Consider the following 16959-nt stretch of genomic DNA (forward strand, 5'->3'; position numbering starts at 1 on the left):
AAAGCAGACGAATGCCATACATTGTTGTTACATATGTCTTTACGGGGGGGGGGGAAATAAGACTGAAATTAAACAAAGAACAAGTGAATTTATAGGAAGCCTAGGAAAATCATGGATTACAATAGAAAAATTCAATTTTGTAACATTATATAATCAATTCTTAATGTTGCAATATTTTAAGTTATAAATTTATTATATTTTTTACTAGAATATCTTGTCCTTTTCTTTTCCAGTTTTAACAACTAGTCCTTTACTTTTCCATGTTTAAGCTTAACCATATTACTTTTCATGCTCGCATTTTTCTATTGTAATAGATAGATGTGTAGGTACAAACAGTGATATTAATATAAATATATATATATACTAGCATGGGTGCCCGGCGTTGTCTGGGTGTTTGGAGGTGTGTGTTGAGCAAAAAATAAAAAAAAGTAGAAGACAGGCTCGAACCCAAGAACGTGAAAAAGCATGATGTTTTTGCTGTTACGACCACCTTTAAATTAAGGCTAGACAATCAAAAAGAGGGGATGACCCCTCCCTGTAGAAAAGTGCCCAGTTCTGGGTGAAGAAATTAATTTTTTTAGCCAATTTTTCGGTATTTGTCGTCTGAAGGGTCAAGCTTCAAAACGATACTGATCTTGTGAAAATCCGTCGCCTTTGTCGAAAGTTTTAGGCAGACATGCAAACATACATACATAGATTTATATATTGGTAGCTCAAATTTTCAACGTAAACTGATTAAAAAGCTTTCCCTATCTCTGAATACCCTTTATGTAAAATTTCAAGTGTTTAGACTAGAAATTGTCTGAGTAATTTGGTAGAGACCGCAGAAGTCAAATTTTTTAAAAAACTTTGACCCTTATTATGACCCCTTAACATTTATTGTTTTGGGCTCAAATCAAGTTATTAAGTTAGATCCATGTCCAAGGAACCTATATCTAAAATTTCAAGTGTTTCGACCCAAAATTGGCGGAGGAGTTTGGTAGAGTTCTCAAAGGTCAAATCATCAAACTTTGACCCCTTAACAACCAAATTTCTGGCCGAAAACTGATTACAAAGATTTTCCCAATGTGTAGAAAAATGTACATAAACAGACACTTTCACTTATATAGATATATATATATACTTTTATAGATATATAGATATATATCATCGGAATACTATTTCCATTAATCTCATCATATATATTTATATATATCTATATTAAAAAATTTTTTTCTTCATCTTAATTTATTTAATTTTGCATCCCTTGTAGCTGGAGCTATTTCCGGAGTGTTAATGGCAGCTTTTGTGATAACACTTCTCATCTGCAAATATAAACCAAGGTAAGTCTTCTTCTTTTTTTTTTTTTTTCATCCAGTTTTGGTATTTACAGTGCTGTGATTGTCCCAGACTCTGGGGTGGGAAACATCAGACAACATTTCACACCAAAATTTAATCCAAAATGTTAACATAAGATTACTCCAGTGGTTTGGCCACATGCTGCGCGGGCCTGGTGAGGAGTTTGTCTGTAAACTGGTGGCATCCACTGCACTCACTGGTTGGAGGAAGCACTCAGATGGTCAACTAAAGGTATGGCTCGCAATGGTCAAAGCAGACATGTCTTGTCTTGAGATGGCAGTTACCCTGAATCAGTTAAGCTGGCTCCTTCCAATTAATTCATCGAACTTTGCATGAAAGCTGACCAAGCCCGGCAATCCAATGCTAATACTATCAACAACCAGTTATGGTTCCAAGCACGAACATTGTAGATTGTTGGACTCGGAATTAGACATGGAACTCATATCTGGTCGTCATGTTTTTTGTGTCCACAATAGGAATCATGAATGGCTAGTTCATGTCGCTGACTGTTGCCAATCAATAGATGATTTGAGTGCCATCAGCTTTAATCGAAACCAAAACCAAAACTTATAAAGAATTCTTGGTAAAATTATTTATTACAAGAAATGAAAGGTCATAACAATTAAACGACAGTCACTCGGAAGAAAAAAGATGTAAGTGTGACACACAAAATAACACACACGCTATCGTATTAATACATAGATGTATTTATTCTAAATATGCACAATTTGCAAGATACTCTAAATGAATTATTAAAAAAGAAAAAGAAAAAGGAGGCATTTAAAGAAATAAAAAGAAATCCTCATTCAAATCAGAATTATTTTTAACGCACTTCAATCCAAATCTCAAAATCGTTATGCCTACTTATGCTAGCTCATGTGACATATGATGTGTATTACACAAAACGGGAGATGGATTGCTCAAGCCTATCCGCAAAAAAAGTTATAAATTGACAAGAAAGCATTGGGTATTATTTTTACAGTCGCCAAATTTCATTGTTTTTTTTTTTTATGGAAGACATTTTGTGGTTATAATCAGCTAAGGTACTTCCTAAACTCTGGCATAGCTGCTTCCAGACAAGGCAAATCAGTTCCTTCACTTTTTTCTCTCATGCGTATATCTCTTTTTTTTTTTTTTTTTTTTTTTTTTTACATTTTTCTGATTTTTCTTTCTTATTTAATAATCATTAAAAAGTCTTTCCGGTCCTATTTTAATTAAGAATTATTGAAATTATTTCTAAAGAATTATGGAAAACATTTTTTGCACTCTTTTTTGGTTTTTTTTTTTAAGAATTATTCAAAAACACTTCAAAATCTTTTAAAACTATTTTTAAAATATTATATACTGGATACGTTTGGATTTGTTTTTTTGAAAAAAAAAAAAGTCTACTTGATCAATGTTTTGCTATTTTTAGAATAAACCATCTTCTTTCCGTGACAAGTAGGTAAATGATAAAAGTTTTTCTTCATTTTTGTTCATCACTATACATACTGAATAAACACAGAATTTCATGTCAGCCACCTGGAGATCTCAGGAATGAAAGGTCTTGTGTATTGGACAGACATGGACAAAGACATTGAAAATGCGGTGAAACTATGCAAATGTTGTGCTTTCACAGCAAAGACACCTGGCTGAAAACTGACCGACTGTGGTCTAGGATCCATATAGATTTTACTGATCCACTGGATGGCTTCTGTAACCTAATAGTGGTGGACAGTTTCTCTGCATGGCCACCCTTACAGAGATGTCCATTTTCTCTCGAGACTGAACAGAGACCTACGAAGATCCATAATGAGCCGTCCTTTGACAAATTGAAGCTTTGACAATCCCCCCCTACAGCTGTGGGAGAGCTATGATTGGATTCCTCTCAACATTTTTCTTTATTTATGAGTCACCAGTTATCAAGGCCAAAAACAACTTGAGGATAAAGGATTAATGAGATAAAAAGACAAATGAATTATAATGAACATGATGAGAGGATTGGAAATCTTTACATGTCACTTCATAAAAACAACAACCCATTCAGAAAACAGCCATTTTTCTTTCTTTGTCAGAAACATTGCTCATGAGTAGTTTAACTGAAGGACAAAATAAAGGGCAAATGGTGTTAATGAGGCTGCTGAAAGTAAAACGAAGGTTGACTTTCTACTCTCATTAATACAGATAACTTGGTGGTGCCCATGGAGTTCATCCGATCTTTGAAAGGTCTTGTTTTTAGTATTGCTGAGCATCTAATCGGACAAGTAAAAGCTGCCAATTTAATCACTGACAGTTATTTATTGTCACTCCTTTTAAGGTCACTAATGATACATAAATTTGATATTTTTTATAATTTTGAGGCAACCGATTGTCTAAATGCAACATCAATTCCAATCATGCTGTAATTCATGGTTCAGACAGCACTTTGTCGTAGGTTCATTGCGTGATACAAAGGAAGATCTTATAAAAATCCCAATTCTTTACTTGACTTTTATCTCTGGTTACTATGTTCAATCATGACAAAGAGTGAAAAAGTGTTGTATATTGGGGACCCTACGTTGGTGGCAATTAAATTAGCTAGTATGAATTTTAACAAGGGTCACATGGCGAGTGCATGATAATCCAAATCTGTAAAACAGAATCGTTCCCAGGGTTGAATAAAAGATGACAGAAGACTAATGTTTTTGAATCAGTCTCTTTGTGGAAGCCATGCAAACAATTACAATTGCAAGAAGCCTCTCCAACCACCGATATCCATGACAACACCCTACCGGAGAATTTTTTCCTTCAAATTCCTCGGCTTAACATTCACAGTCAATATGAATTGGGACCAAAAGATTAAAGACATTGCGGAGGCTGCTGCAAAGAAGGTGGGTTCTCTCTATCGTGCTAAAAGACTATACACACCTGAGAATATCCTGTTCCTCTGCAAAACCACCATTCATCCATGCATGGAGTATTGTTGCCACATCTGAGCTGATGCATCTACCACTAGTCTCTCCCTCTTGGACAGGGCCCAAAAAAGAGTCTTCAATCTAATATATCCCACTTTGTCAAGCAAATACAAATATCCGTGCATGAGGTCGCCAAGCTAATAAAAAACCTAGATTCCAGTAAAGCAACTGGCCCTGATGGCATCCCAATTATAGTGTTAAAAAAGCTTCAACCAGAACTTGCTCCCATACTTACGAAACTATTTAAGCGCTGCCTTAAGGAGAAGTGCTTTCCGACCCCCTGGAAGACCTCATCAGTTTGCCCTGTATTTAAGAATTCAGGTGATAAGTCATCTCCCTCTCAATACAGACCAATAAGTCTTCTCTGTGTTATGAGTAAGTTACTGGAATCAATATTAAATAGAGAAATAGTCAACCACCTCAGCAGAAACAACCTTCTTAGTGACACACAATATGGTTTCCGCTCTGCAAGATCTACTGCAGATGTGCTGACGGTTATATCCCACAGGATTAGTGAATCTCTTGACACAGGCTTCCTTTCTAGGGCAATTGCTCTTGACATATCAAAGGCCTTTGACAAAGTATGGCATAAGGGTCTACTTCACAAGATTTCCAGCTACGGTATAACTGGAAATGTTTTCTCAATCATTAAATCATTTCTCTCCGATAGGCTCATAAGAGTAGTAGTAGATGGACAAAAATCGGAGGCCTGCAATATAAATGCTGGAGTCCCTCAGGGGTCAATCCTCGGCCCAACTCTCTTCCTGATCTACATCAATGACCTCCCTAAACACATACTTAAATCATTCGTTGACATCTATGCTGATGACACGACCATCTACGGCAACACATCAAAGGCTGTAAATGACGAAGTTCTCTCGGATTCTCTCTCCTCTGATCTCGAGCGCGTGGTTCAGTGGGGGAAGATGTGGCTAGTTACCTTTAATGCATCTAAAACCAAACTCCTATCCTTACATCATCAACGCTCTGATCCCCAGCTGGCATCAATTGTGATGGATGGCTCTCGTCTGGGTGAGGCCCCGTGTTTTGACAAGCTTCTGGGTTTGACCTTTACTCCTGATCTGAAATGGAACACGTACATCAAGTCTGTTGCCAAGGTCGCTGGAAAGATGGTGGGATCCTTCTACCGCTCCAGAAGATATCTCACTACTGATGCAATTCTCTATCTATATAAAAGCCAAGTACGGCCAAGGATGGAATACTGTTGCCATATCTGGGCAGGAGCTGCCAAAAACAGCCTATCATGCCTTGACAGAGTACAAAATAGACTTCGTGGTTTAGTGGGGGATGCCCTTTTCTCTACCCTGCAACCCCTCTCCCACAGAAGAGACGTTGCGAGCCTATCCTTGTTTTATCGTTATTTTCATGGCAGGTGCTCGTCTGAACTCCAATCCCTGGTCCCCCCTCGCCAAACTTTCACGAAAAACACCCATCTAGCTGAATCCACTGTGAAAAATTTCCCCCACTCTATATCTGTGCCTAAATCAAAACGCGGATTTCATGAGCAAAGCTTCTTTCTTAGAACTGCACGCCTGTGGAACTCTGTTCCGTCTGCCTGCTTCCCTCCGGACTACAACTTGGATGTCTTCAAGTCTAATGTTAACAAATTCCTAATGAACCGCCCCCCTAATTAAACACTTCATAAAATCTCCTCACTAACGTGATGTACTTGCAATAACCCTTATCCCTGAGTGGCTTCCGGGCCTTGATAAGTGGTGATCACTGTGTAAAAAAAAAAAAAAAAAAAAAAAAAAAAAAAAGCTTTAACCCCTTCCCCATCACTGCAATGTTGAATCTCTGTGCCTGTTTTACAAGTATTTTAATCGAATGTCCTCTGATGAACTCCTTGCACTTGTGCCTCCTCGACATGCATATCGCCAACAAACCTGCTTAGCAACAAAATCACACCCCTTCACTGTTGAGGTCCCGAAATGCCAAAAAGCTTTCTACTCTAATAGTTTCATCCCTCGAACACCTAGATTTTAGAATTCTCTTCCTGCTTCCCTGGCTGTACTGATATGCAGAAGTTTAAATCTAACATAACCCGACGTCTTATTAATCTTTCCTTGACATGGTCCCAAATAGTAACCCCTTACATCCAAGTGGCGATATGCCTTGTTACGGGTCAATGTGAGTAAAAATAAAGGTACTAGTGCATCCTTTGAATCAGACGTAACTCAGCATTCGCTCGGCTTTCCCTAGAGCCTGATGCCAATAGCCGGATTATGCCAAGTGTCACTGTAATTTTTCATTTTTATTAACTGTGTGAAGAAAAGGTTATAAGAAGCAAATAGTAAAAAAAAATAAAGTAAATTCTTTTTTATCAAATGATTTTTCAATTAAATTTTTGTGTGCTGTTTTTTTTTTTTTTTTTTTTTTTTTTTTATCAAATAATTTTAAGCAAATGTGTTCAAGAAAAGGTTCAAAGGAACAATCTTTTCATCTTCTCTTGAATCACCATAATGCTCACCGGAATATGCTGTTGATTTTGATCTTCCAAACAAAGCACCAATAATTTTTCCATTTCAATAATTAAACCATTTTATCACATGTTCAACGATGCCTGCTTTATCCTTAATTAACGTGGGTGCCCAGCGTTGCCCGGGTGTTTGGAGGTGTGTGTTGAACAAAAAAAAAAAATAGTGGTAGTAGACAGGCAGACTCAAACCCATACTGCGAAGGAGGAAAAGAATGTGAAAAAAACGTGATGCCTTTGTCATTGCAGCCATCTCCAAACCGGAAGTGGCGAAGGTTTAAATTAAGGCTAGTCAATCGAAAAGAGGGGATGACTTTCGAAAATATCAGCGAAAAAGGCGACTAACCTTCCTATTTAAAAGTGCCCAGTTGAGGGGGAAGGAATTAATGTTTTGAGCCAATTTTTCGATATTTGTCGTCTGGAGGGTCGAGCTTCAAAATGATGCTGATCTTGTGGAGATTTGTCACCTCTGACGAAAGTTTTAGGCAGGCATACAAACATACATACATTTAAACAGACAGGTGAGATTTATATTATAGATAATGGTAGCCATAGTCGGACAACTAAAGCTAAGTGACTGGCCAATGTTTGTTGGCGTTTCACCGTTTTTAGATCACTTTATAATGTCGAATTTAACTTCCATGGTGATGGACTTTCTTTTCTTTGATGCACTACCATCAGAAGAATCTGCCTTACGCTTGGGAGCCATAATGAAGGGCAAAAGGTTAAAAACGATCAAACACATGAGACAGAGAACCGGTGTAAACAACGAAAATGACGTATGACTGAAACTGAGGCATCAGTAGCTACAGTTTTCCTCGCCCACAACCAAAACAAAATGTATTTTTCCAACGCTCGCAAGAAACTAGTTCACGTTTGCTTATGTCATTTACGACGCTAAATGGCATAAGACGAAAAGACGTTTGATATTATTTTTTATAGAGCACGTTTGCAACCTCGAAACAGTGTAAGTCACGATCGGTGTAAACCGAGGATTCCCTGTATTTATACAATTTATCGTCTGCTGCTCCTGTATAATGCACACGCATCAAATTCAAACTAAGCGCATGGCATTGTGATTGGCTGATCGTCATATTATATCAGACAGCAGCTAAACCCAAGTTTTTTTTTTTGTTTTGTTTTACAGAGGTGTCACCACTTATCAAGGTTCAAAGCCACTCGAGGATAAGGGTTAATAAGTGTACAGTAGTCAATGGAGAAAATGTCATAGTAACCGTTAGTAGTGGAAATTTGCTAAATTAGGTTACTTAAGGGAACGGCTCATCAAGAATTTGTTTACATTGGACTTGAAGATGGTCAAATTGTAGTCAGTTGGAAAGCAGGCAAACAGAACAGAGTTCCACAGGCATGCAGTTCTAAAAAAGAAGCTTTGTTCATGGAATTTACGTTTGGGTTTAGGCACAGATAAAGAGTGGGGGAAATTGTTGATAGTGGTTTCAGTTAGACGAGTGTTTTATGTGAAAGTTTGGCAAGGTGGGACTATAGATTGGAGCTCAGATAAGCCCTTCCCATGAAAATAACGATAAAGCAGAGACAGGCTCGCCACATCCCTTCTGTAAGAAAGAGGTTGCAGGGAAGAGAAACGAGCATCCCCTACTAAGCTACAAAATCTATTTTGAACTTTGTCAAGGCAGGATAAGCTACTCCTAGCAGCTCATGCCCATATGTGGCAACAGTACCACATCCTTGCCTGTACCTGGTTCTTATATAGCTAAAGAATTGCATCAGCAGTGAGATATCTACTGGGGCGGATCCCACCATTTTTCCAGTGACCTTGGCAACGGATTTGATGTACGTGTTCCATTTCAGATCAGGAGTAAAAGTCAAGCCCAGAAGCTTGTCAAAACATGGAGCCTCCCCAAGACGAGAGCCATTCATTTCAATTGATAACAAATGGGGATCAGAGTGTTGATGATGTAAAGATAGAAGCTTGGTTTTAGATGCATTAGAAGTAACCAGCCACGTCTTTCCCCACTGTACCAAGTGCTCCAGATCAGCGGAGATGTCATGTTTCGAGCGAACGCTATGTTACATATAATTCAAACGATGCACTAGTACTAAAAAAAACAAAAACAAACAAACAAAAAAATGAGACACTGCTAATAATGTAGGAAACTTGTAATCTAAGATGAATGCTACTTCAATGTTTGCCCATCTGTGTTGTGAAGTTAAATTGAGAAGTTAGCTAAGATAATATTAGTCTCTCTCAGGAGTCTATTTTCTCTAAATAAAAACATTTATGAAAACCCAGCAAACATCTCTTTGTGTCTTCTTTTTTATGCATTGGTAGGGAAAGGGGAGGGGAAGGAAGGGGGGCTTTGAAACTCGTCCGATTTTTCTAAAAATCTTATTAACCCTTAGGCTATGCTGGCTTTTAATTTTTTAACACCTAGATTTCTATTACAAACAACTGCAACAATGGTGTCTTCAAGAACTATGGAATTCTTCTTTGCCCTAACTGCATTAATCAATGAATGAAACCCATGTTTGAATGTTTGTATTGGTTTTTGATAAAAAAATTCTTTTTCAAAGACCCTAGACTTCATTTTGTTATGTGAAAAAATTCACACCCATTGTAGGCAATGTGTAACAGACGCAGACTAATGAAAAAAAAAAAAAAACACCGAACAAAAAAAATGCAAATAATCAAGAATAATAAAAAAAACTTACCTTGAAAAATGAAAATATTTTATTTTAGTATTTAATACTTTTTTTTTTTTTTTTGCAAAATATTTATCAACAGAAAGTTTTGTTTTTTTTTTCTCCAAGAAAAGATTTTTTAAACGTATAATTGTTCGGTGCAAGTACAAGTTTTTTTTTTTGTCTTCTTTTTTCTAACTATATTTTTTTTTCTTGTTTTTTTATTTTCAAGACTTTTTGTTCAGTCAATTTTTTTTTTTGTGGGGGAGGGGGTCACAGAAATTGAAAAAGAATTTTTTTTTTTTCGGTTGTTAATGGCCAGTGGAAGAACTTTCTTTAGAGATGAGGAGATTTCCTTACAAATCTTTTACTTCGGTCGACTGTTGAACGGCCATCAACGGTAAAGGTGGAGGAGATGGGATAGAGGAAATATTTTTTAGGTTTGCCATTTCGAACGCCCATAGATAAATGATTTTTACTGTTGTTGAAATCTCCAGCTTGGTTTAGTTGCTTTTCTCCAATTCGAATCTCGTCTGCTTCCATTTAGATAACGCTTTTTCATTGGTTAATCAAACTCACAGAAATTGAATTACAAAAATAGATAAATAAATAATAAATAAGTAACTAATCAGAAAATAAAAAGTCATCCACCCTTAATGTCACCTTAAAAATTACTAAAAACAGACCGTAAAAAAAAAAAAAATTAAGTAAATAAAATAAAAAGTCGAGTTAACGGTTCAACATTTGAACAACGCTCGGCTGACAGCGATGATTGCCAGTCTCGCCCGATCCATGCTTGACGGGAATTCATGAGAATTCGGGTCAAATTATGCAAGAGTACCACTGGCCTGCTTCCCAGTTGAATACAACATGGTAGCCTTCAAATCCAATGTAAACAAGTTCTTGTTTAGCCGTCCTCTTAAACAATCCAAATTCTTCCCAATTTACATCATTAACGATTACTACACTACCACCTTACATTCATTAACCCTTATTCTCTAGTGGTTTTCGGGCTTGATAAGTGGTAACTCCCAAATAAAAAAAAAAAAATTAAAGCATGAAGAAGGATGAAAAAGTGTTGCATATTGGCAACCCTACATTGGTGTCAGTTAAGTTAGTGTGTATTTCGACAAGAAGCTTATTTTTATGGCAACCAACGAGGTACTTATGCATCCTTTGAACCAGATGTAACTCAGTGTTCGCTCGGTTTTCTCCGGAGCATGACACAAACTACTGAATGATGCCGAGCATTGTTGACACAACAACGCTATGTAAAAGAAAACTGTATAATTTTAAATGTAGAAACATCAACAAACAAACAAAAAAAGAAAAACCTACCATAATTTTTAATTTTTATTAATTGTGTGAAGAAAAGTTTCTTAGTTTTTTTTGTGTGTGTCAGATAAATAATTTTTAAGCAAAAAAAATTTTTTTTTCAAATAAATTAGTGTTAGCAAATGTTTTTTTTTTTTTTTTAATTTTTTTCAAGTATTTTTTATGAAACAACAAAAGTGGTTGGGCTGGGCTTTTTTTTTTTTTTTTGCCAATTCAACTTGGAGTAGTGGGAATCTTTTTTTTTAACAATGCCAGGAAAATTTTCTCAGGAAGATGTTTTTTCCTCAGACTTTTAGACAGTAAAGTGGACAGTGCAGTAGCAGGCATGTAAGAAAAGTCTTCACCAACTGGGTAGCTTTCGGCGATGTGAGTAGTCTGCCGACATTATGGTTGCATTAGTTGAAAGTATACTCGTCTATCTTCACTGTATGGCCTAGGTCTTCTATTTGCCAGGGATTCCTGAGAAAATAATCCAGGCAAATGTTTTGCAGGAAATTCTTCCAATCGACTATAGAGTGTGCCGATCCCAACCCACATTCACACTGGAGATGTTTTTTTCATTGCCATCTCGAATAGCCACAGTTATATCAGTTTGATAATGCATGCATTTTCAGCCATGATTTTGTGAAGAAGGTCCCAGTCCAGATTGCTGTCCGTCAACATTTAATATTCCCATATCTATAGCCATTGCCGTTGGTAATGCTCCTTCTTTTTACTAGAATGCACTCATAGCCGCAGGTTGCACATTTTATCAATTTGGTACTTGTGCACATAGCGAACTAGACGTAACTAAGCAAGCGCTCGGATTTGTCCGGCGCATGACGTCAACAGCCGGATAAAACCGAGCGTTGCCGATTAAATAAAAACAACGCTACAACAAAATAACTGTACAATGAAATTGTAAAATGTAGAAACATAAATGTAAATAAATAAAAAGCAAAAACCTACCGTTCATTTATGTTTTTTTATTAATAATTTTATTATTATTTTTTTTTTTTTTTAAATTGTTTTCTGTTATCAAAAAAAAAAAATAAATAAATAAACAAGTTTTTTTAATAATAGGAAATTTTTTTCGTCTGAAATGTTTGGGTTTTTTTTCTCAATGTTTAACGTAAAAAAAAAAATATTGTCATTTTTTTCCCCCCAGAAACAAGGACTTTTTTTTTTTTTTTACCGGAATCCCTGCGAGATATATATTTTTTTTTGTTTTTTTTATTCTCAGGAGGATATGTTTTCCTCAGACTTTTGAAGGGCTTCTTCAGACGACAAAGTAGACGGAGAAGAAGAGGTAGCGATTGTGATAGGAAGCTCCTCCTTACCAACCGGGTAGCTTTCGGCTATATGGGTTAATATGGAGTCAAAAGGCTGCCTACCAAACTTTTGCCTCCACATAAACTCAATAAGATATGTGTCCAAAAGTTCCCGGTTGGTACCGCATTCGCGTTTATTTCGTTGCTTGGCTTCCTTCCACATCCGCTCCACATGATTTTTGTGGTTGCCTGTGTTACAGGATCGACAAAATTCAAGCTGTGGTTCACCGTCAAATGGTGATACCCATCTCCTCCCACTTTGCTATAAGCCCTCCAACAGTCTGATACGACCGTCGTCCCCGGCAAAACGTATTTTTTTATTAGTGGAAGGAGGGTTTCGGCGTTCCTATTTGGTACAGTGACCAAGAAACCCTCCTTTTTGGTGGGGTCGTATCCACCGAAGACCCAGACCACCGGTGTCAGAAGTCTGCCGACGTTGTGTTTCCTACGGTTAAATACGAACTCGTCGATTTCTACCGTATGGCCTGGGCCTCCAATCTGCCGGGGATTCCTGAGAAAATAGTCCCTGCATATATCACGCAGGAAATTCTTCCAATCCACAATTGTGTGGCGAGAACGTAGCCCACATTCGCGATGAAGGTTTTTGGTCGAGGCCATCTCGAAAGCCCATAAGTATATTACTTTTAGGATGCATGAGATGGTCAGGAATATGAGAAGAAGGTCCCATTCCTGATGGAGGTCCAACAGCGGCAACTTCTACACCTCCAACCGTAACCGTCGGAAAGGCTTGCTCTCTTTGCTATTACACAATCCTGGCCGCAATGTAAATACCTTTTCTCTTCTGCCAACAATTTTCGTTTCTGGCAAAAGTTTAGGGTAGCCTCGGGGGTCTGTAGCTGGTCCGCAAGGTTAGTAATATTCATTTTTATTTCGTTGGTTATCTTTTTAAAACTCTCCTCGATTAAGCGTTTCTTGATTTGTTACAGTCTTCCAATTGATAGCGGTTTTCTCATCTGCTTAATCGGCAACGCTCGGTTATATCCGGCTGTTGATGTCATGCGCCGGACAAAGTCGAGCGCTTGCTTAGTTACGTCTGGTTCGCTATGTGCACAAGTACCATCAATTTTGCCATTAGTTTCCATTGTTGACAAAAAATCAATTACAGCAACCAGTGTCTGGAGCTGTTGGACAAGAATGGTCAAATTCATTTTTTAGATCTTTTTTACTCTTCCTGCATGTAAGAAATGGTGGTTTTTTTTCCTCTTCCAATTGGTATCTAAATTCTCATCTGCCGGTTGGGCGCGGGCGTTGAGTTAAAACTCTACACCCAGCATTGTAATTGGCTGATCGCCATGTACGGCATAATCACATTGACACACTGGTTCTTGTCTGATCACCGAAGTTTAGCAACGTTGATGATATAAATATGATAGAAATGCAGGAGTGCCTCAGGGATCGATCCTTGGACCTTTACCTAATATTCATAAATGACCTCCCTGACAAAATTGCCTCTGAGATGGGTGTATATGCTGATGACACCACACTCTATAACAGGCACGACAAGAAAACAAATGAACACATATCTAAGGAAATGGCAGAAACACTAGAGGATGACCTCCAATCTTTAGTAGAATAGGGACAAAAATTGATGGTCACATTCAATGATGCTACGACTAAATTTGTTTCCTTCAATAATTACAAGAAACCTTCTCTACCACCAATAGCAATGGCCAAAGATTTATTATCTGAAAGTACTTCTTTTAAACTCCTCGGCCTAACGTCCACAAGAAACATGAGTTGTAGCAATTATATTGAGAGCATTGCCAGGATCGCTGCGAAGAAGGTAGGCTCTCTCTACCATGCTAGAAAGCTACTAACGCCTGAAAGTATCCTGTACCTCTATAAGGCCACCATTCGCCCATGCATGGAGTATTGTTGTCACATTTGGGCTAGTGCATCTGCTACTAGTCTCTCGCTCCTAGACAAGGTTCAAAAGAGAGTCGCCAACCTGACAGGTCCTGAACTGTCATCTTAGCTTCAGCCGCTGTCCCACCAACGAAATGTTGCGTCCCTTTGCTTGTTCTATAAGTATTTTAACGGTGAATGCGCTGACGAACTGCAAGCACTTGTGCCCCCACGACGTAAATACCCTCGACAAACCTGACAAGCAGCTAAATCCCACCCCTACACAGTGGAGATCCCTAGATGTAGGAGAGCCTTCTACTCCAGTAGTTTCTTCCCCAGAACCGCTAGACTTTGGAATTCCATTCTGGCTCCCTGCTTCCCCAACTGTACTGACATGCAGAAGTTCAAGTGTAACGTGAACCAACATCTTACTGCCCAACTCCCTATATAGTACCCCAGTAGCTTATGTCTCTGATAGTAGCCCCCTACACCAAAGTGGCAATGTGCCTTGTTTGGGGTGAAAATGTAATAAAAAAAAACCCAAAAAAAAAATGTTGAGCCTGGCTAGTACCAGATGGGTGACCATTTGGGAATTCTAGGCGCTGTATGTGCTTTCTACTTATCTCAGCATTGTTTCCAGTCGTTCTGAATCACTGGTATTCAACAATGTGCACTCAGGAGAGATGTGGTTGAAGATTGCGCATCTTTTGCCACAAAAATTTCACATGCAGGCACTCTTAACGTGGGCATCCATGGTCTGTCAAGACTGAAGGAAGCCTCATGTTACGTCAGACAGCAGCTAAACCCAAGCTGTTGATGTCGTGTTCAGGGAATAGCCGAACCGAGCGTGGAGTTATGTCTGGTTCAAAGGATGCATAAGTACCACTAACTAGATAAAACAGCGGCAATAAAAATGGGACCTCATAAAAACAGCACATACGTACATGTAAAAAGCATTTTATTATTTAATCATTGAAAACATTACGAAAATCTCTAATGAAAATATCCTTCTAAGTAAAAAGGTTGTCGAATCTATTATTCAATTTTTTTGTTTTGTTTTCGATTTCAACCTTTTTCTGACATTGATTTTACTGATATGAAGGAAGCCTCATATGGTGTCCTGAAAATCAACCTCTGCCACAGGAGAAGTTGTCGATATGTATGAACACGTAGAAGAAGAGGATGAGGGTAGGGCGGCTTGTATATTGCCGTATGTCTGCAAAAAGCAATTCTCATCAAAAGAGATACAAGTGGATATCGACGACTTCGGATCACTAGTATATCGGAGTTCCGGTGACTTGACGTAGAAGCCTGACTCAGCCTCCGTTGACGTAACAGCCACAACTGATGTGGTAAGATATTTGTTGTCCTTAGGCAGACTTGCCTTTGACAAAGTTGATGATAGTTGACTGTCCTGGGAGTCCCAGAAATCTGTTATGGGGCGTTTGAGTCGTACTATTTGATGAGTAAGCCTCCATTTTTGCTGGTACGTATAGGCCCACATGCTCAAAGCCATGTAAAAAGTCATGATGAAAAACGCAACCAAGATGAGACAGACGACACGCATGCAGAATTTGCATTCTATAAGGGAAGCAACATACAAAAGGAGACACACTGAAACCAATACGGATGCCGTAAAAAGAGCGAAACAAAAAAAGTTGCACTTGAAGTACATCACATTTCTTGAATCCCCCGAGTTTTTTAGGAATTCTTTAAAACTCTGAGGTTCCAGATAAACAGGGTAATGATACCCGCACAATTCGCAATCTCTTCTGCCATTAGAATTTAACCATTTCTCTAAGCAAGTGGCATGCATCTGACCAACTGTACCCATGCAGTAGCACGGTGACACCAGGTTCTCTGTACTTGATCCATTGTGGCATATTCTACAATTATAATCCATGTCTGGGTTGCTGTTATCATCCCCATGGGGAATTATTTTTTCCTTTGTTGGTGTTATCATCCGTTTTAACATCCAACTCAAAGATTAGAGTTCTGGTTCTTGGTTTTCCTTTTATATATAATTCATACACCCGTTGAGTCAGTATTTATACCTTTCTATTCTAAAAGTCTGTGAATCTTGCTTTTGTGTCTCTTTTTATCGTCTCCACACACTGGTCAGATGAGACCTCAGTTGGTTTAATGTGGAAGATATCTAGCTCCCCAAAATGGATAGGACAAAATTTTAAATTGTCCCAGTCGAGAAGGATATTACCTTCTCTGACCAACGAAAAAACAACTTACACTTGAATCCCAGCCCGAAAACTAAATTATCAAAAACGAAATCTTTATATTTAGTTGAAAATGAATGATGTCATAAAGGATAAGTGGTAGTTGTTAAAAACAGTGACGCATCATAAAAGGATGAATGGTAGTTGTCAAAAGTTGTGGATATGTAATATGTGGGTGAAAGCAGCAGCAGCAGCCGTAACTACTGGTTCAATCAATGTCAAAGGTTAATGAGTGTAAGTTGGTCACTGAAACAACAGTGTAGTGGTCGTTAGTGGTGGAAATTGAGTGGAATTTGATTATTTAAGGATGCAGTTCAGCAAGAATTTGTCTACATTTGACTTGAAGATGACCATGTTGTAGTTAGCTGGAAAGCAGACCAGTAGAACAGAGCTCCACAGGCAAAGATAGCAAGGGGGGGGGGATTTTTGACAGTGCCAAGCATTACCACTGCCGTTGCATTTGGTAGGAAGAAAAAGGAAAAAAAACAAAAACAACTGTCCAATTTCTTGAAGATAAATATTTTATTATTTGAAAATTTGAAAGAAAAAATAAATCCAATTTATCTACAATATAAATCTCACCTTTCTGTTTAAATGTATGCATGCATGTCTCGCAAAAAAAATTCGACAGAGGCGACAGATTTTCACAAGATCGATATTATTTTGAAGCTCAACCCTTCGGATAACAAATATTGAAAAATTGGCTAAAAACATTAATTCCTTCACCCTCAACTGGCCATTTTTCTACAAGGAGGGGTAGCAAAAATCGTTCCTTCATGACAATTTAG

General features: G+C 38.0%; 1 protein-coding gene across 10 annotated transcripts in view; it reads left to right on the plus strand.

Annotated features, from left to right (window-relative positions):
* Nucleotides 1-16959, plus strand: part of LOC145243658 (uncharacterized) — a 54595-nt gene that overhangs the window by 26534 nt on the left and 11102 nt on the right. For all 10 annotated transcript variants that reach the window (XM_080106706.1, XM_080106702.1, XM_080106704.1 and 7 more), the window contains one exon: nucleotides 1253-1322. In XM_080106706.1, the coding sequence (XP_079962832.1) occupies nucleotides 1253-1322 (70 nt within the window). The remainder of the gene's footprint in view (nucleotides 1-1252; nucleotides 1323-16959) is intronic.

This window comes from Euprymna scolopes, chromosome 22 (genome assembly GCF_053919585.1).
Source record: "Euprymna scolopes isolate OS-2025 chromosome 22, ASM5391958v1, whole genome shotgun sequence".
In the NCBI taxonomy this organism is placed as follows: domain Eukaryota; kingdom Metazoa; phylum Mollusca; class Cephalopoda; order Sepiida; family Sepiolidae; genus Euprymna; species Euprymna scolopes.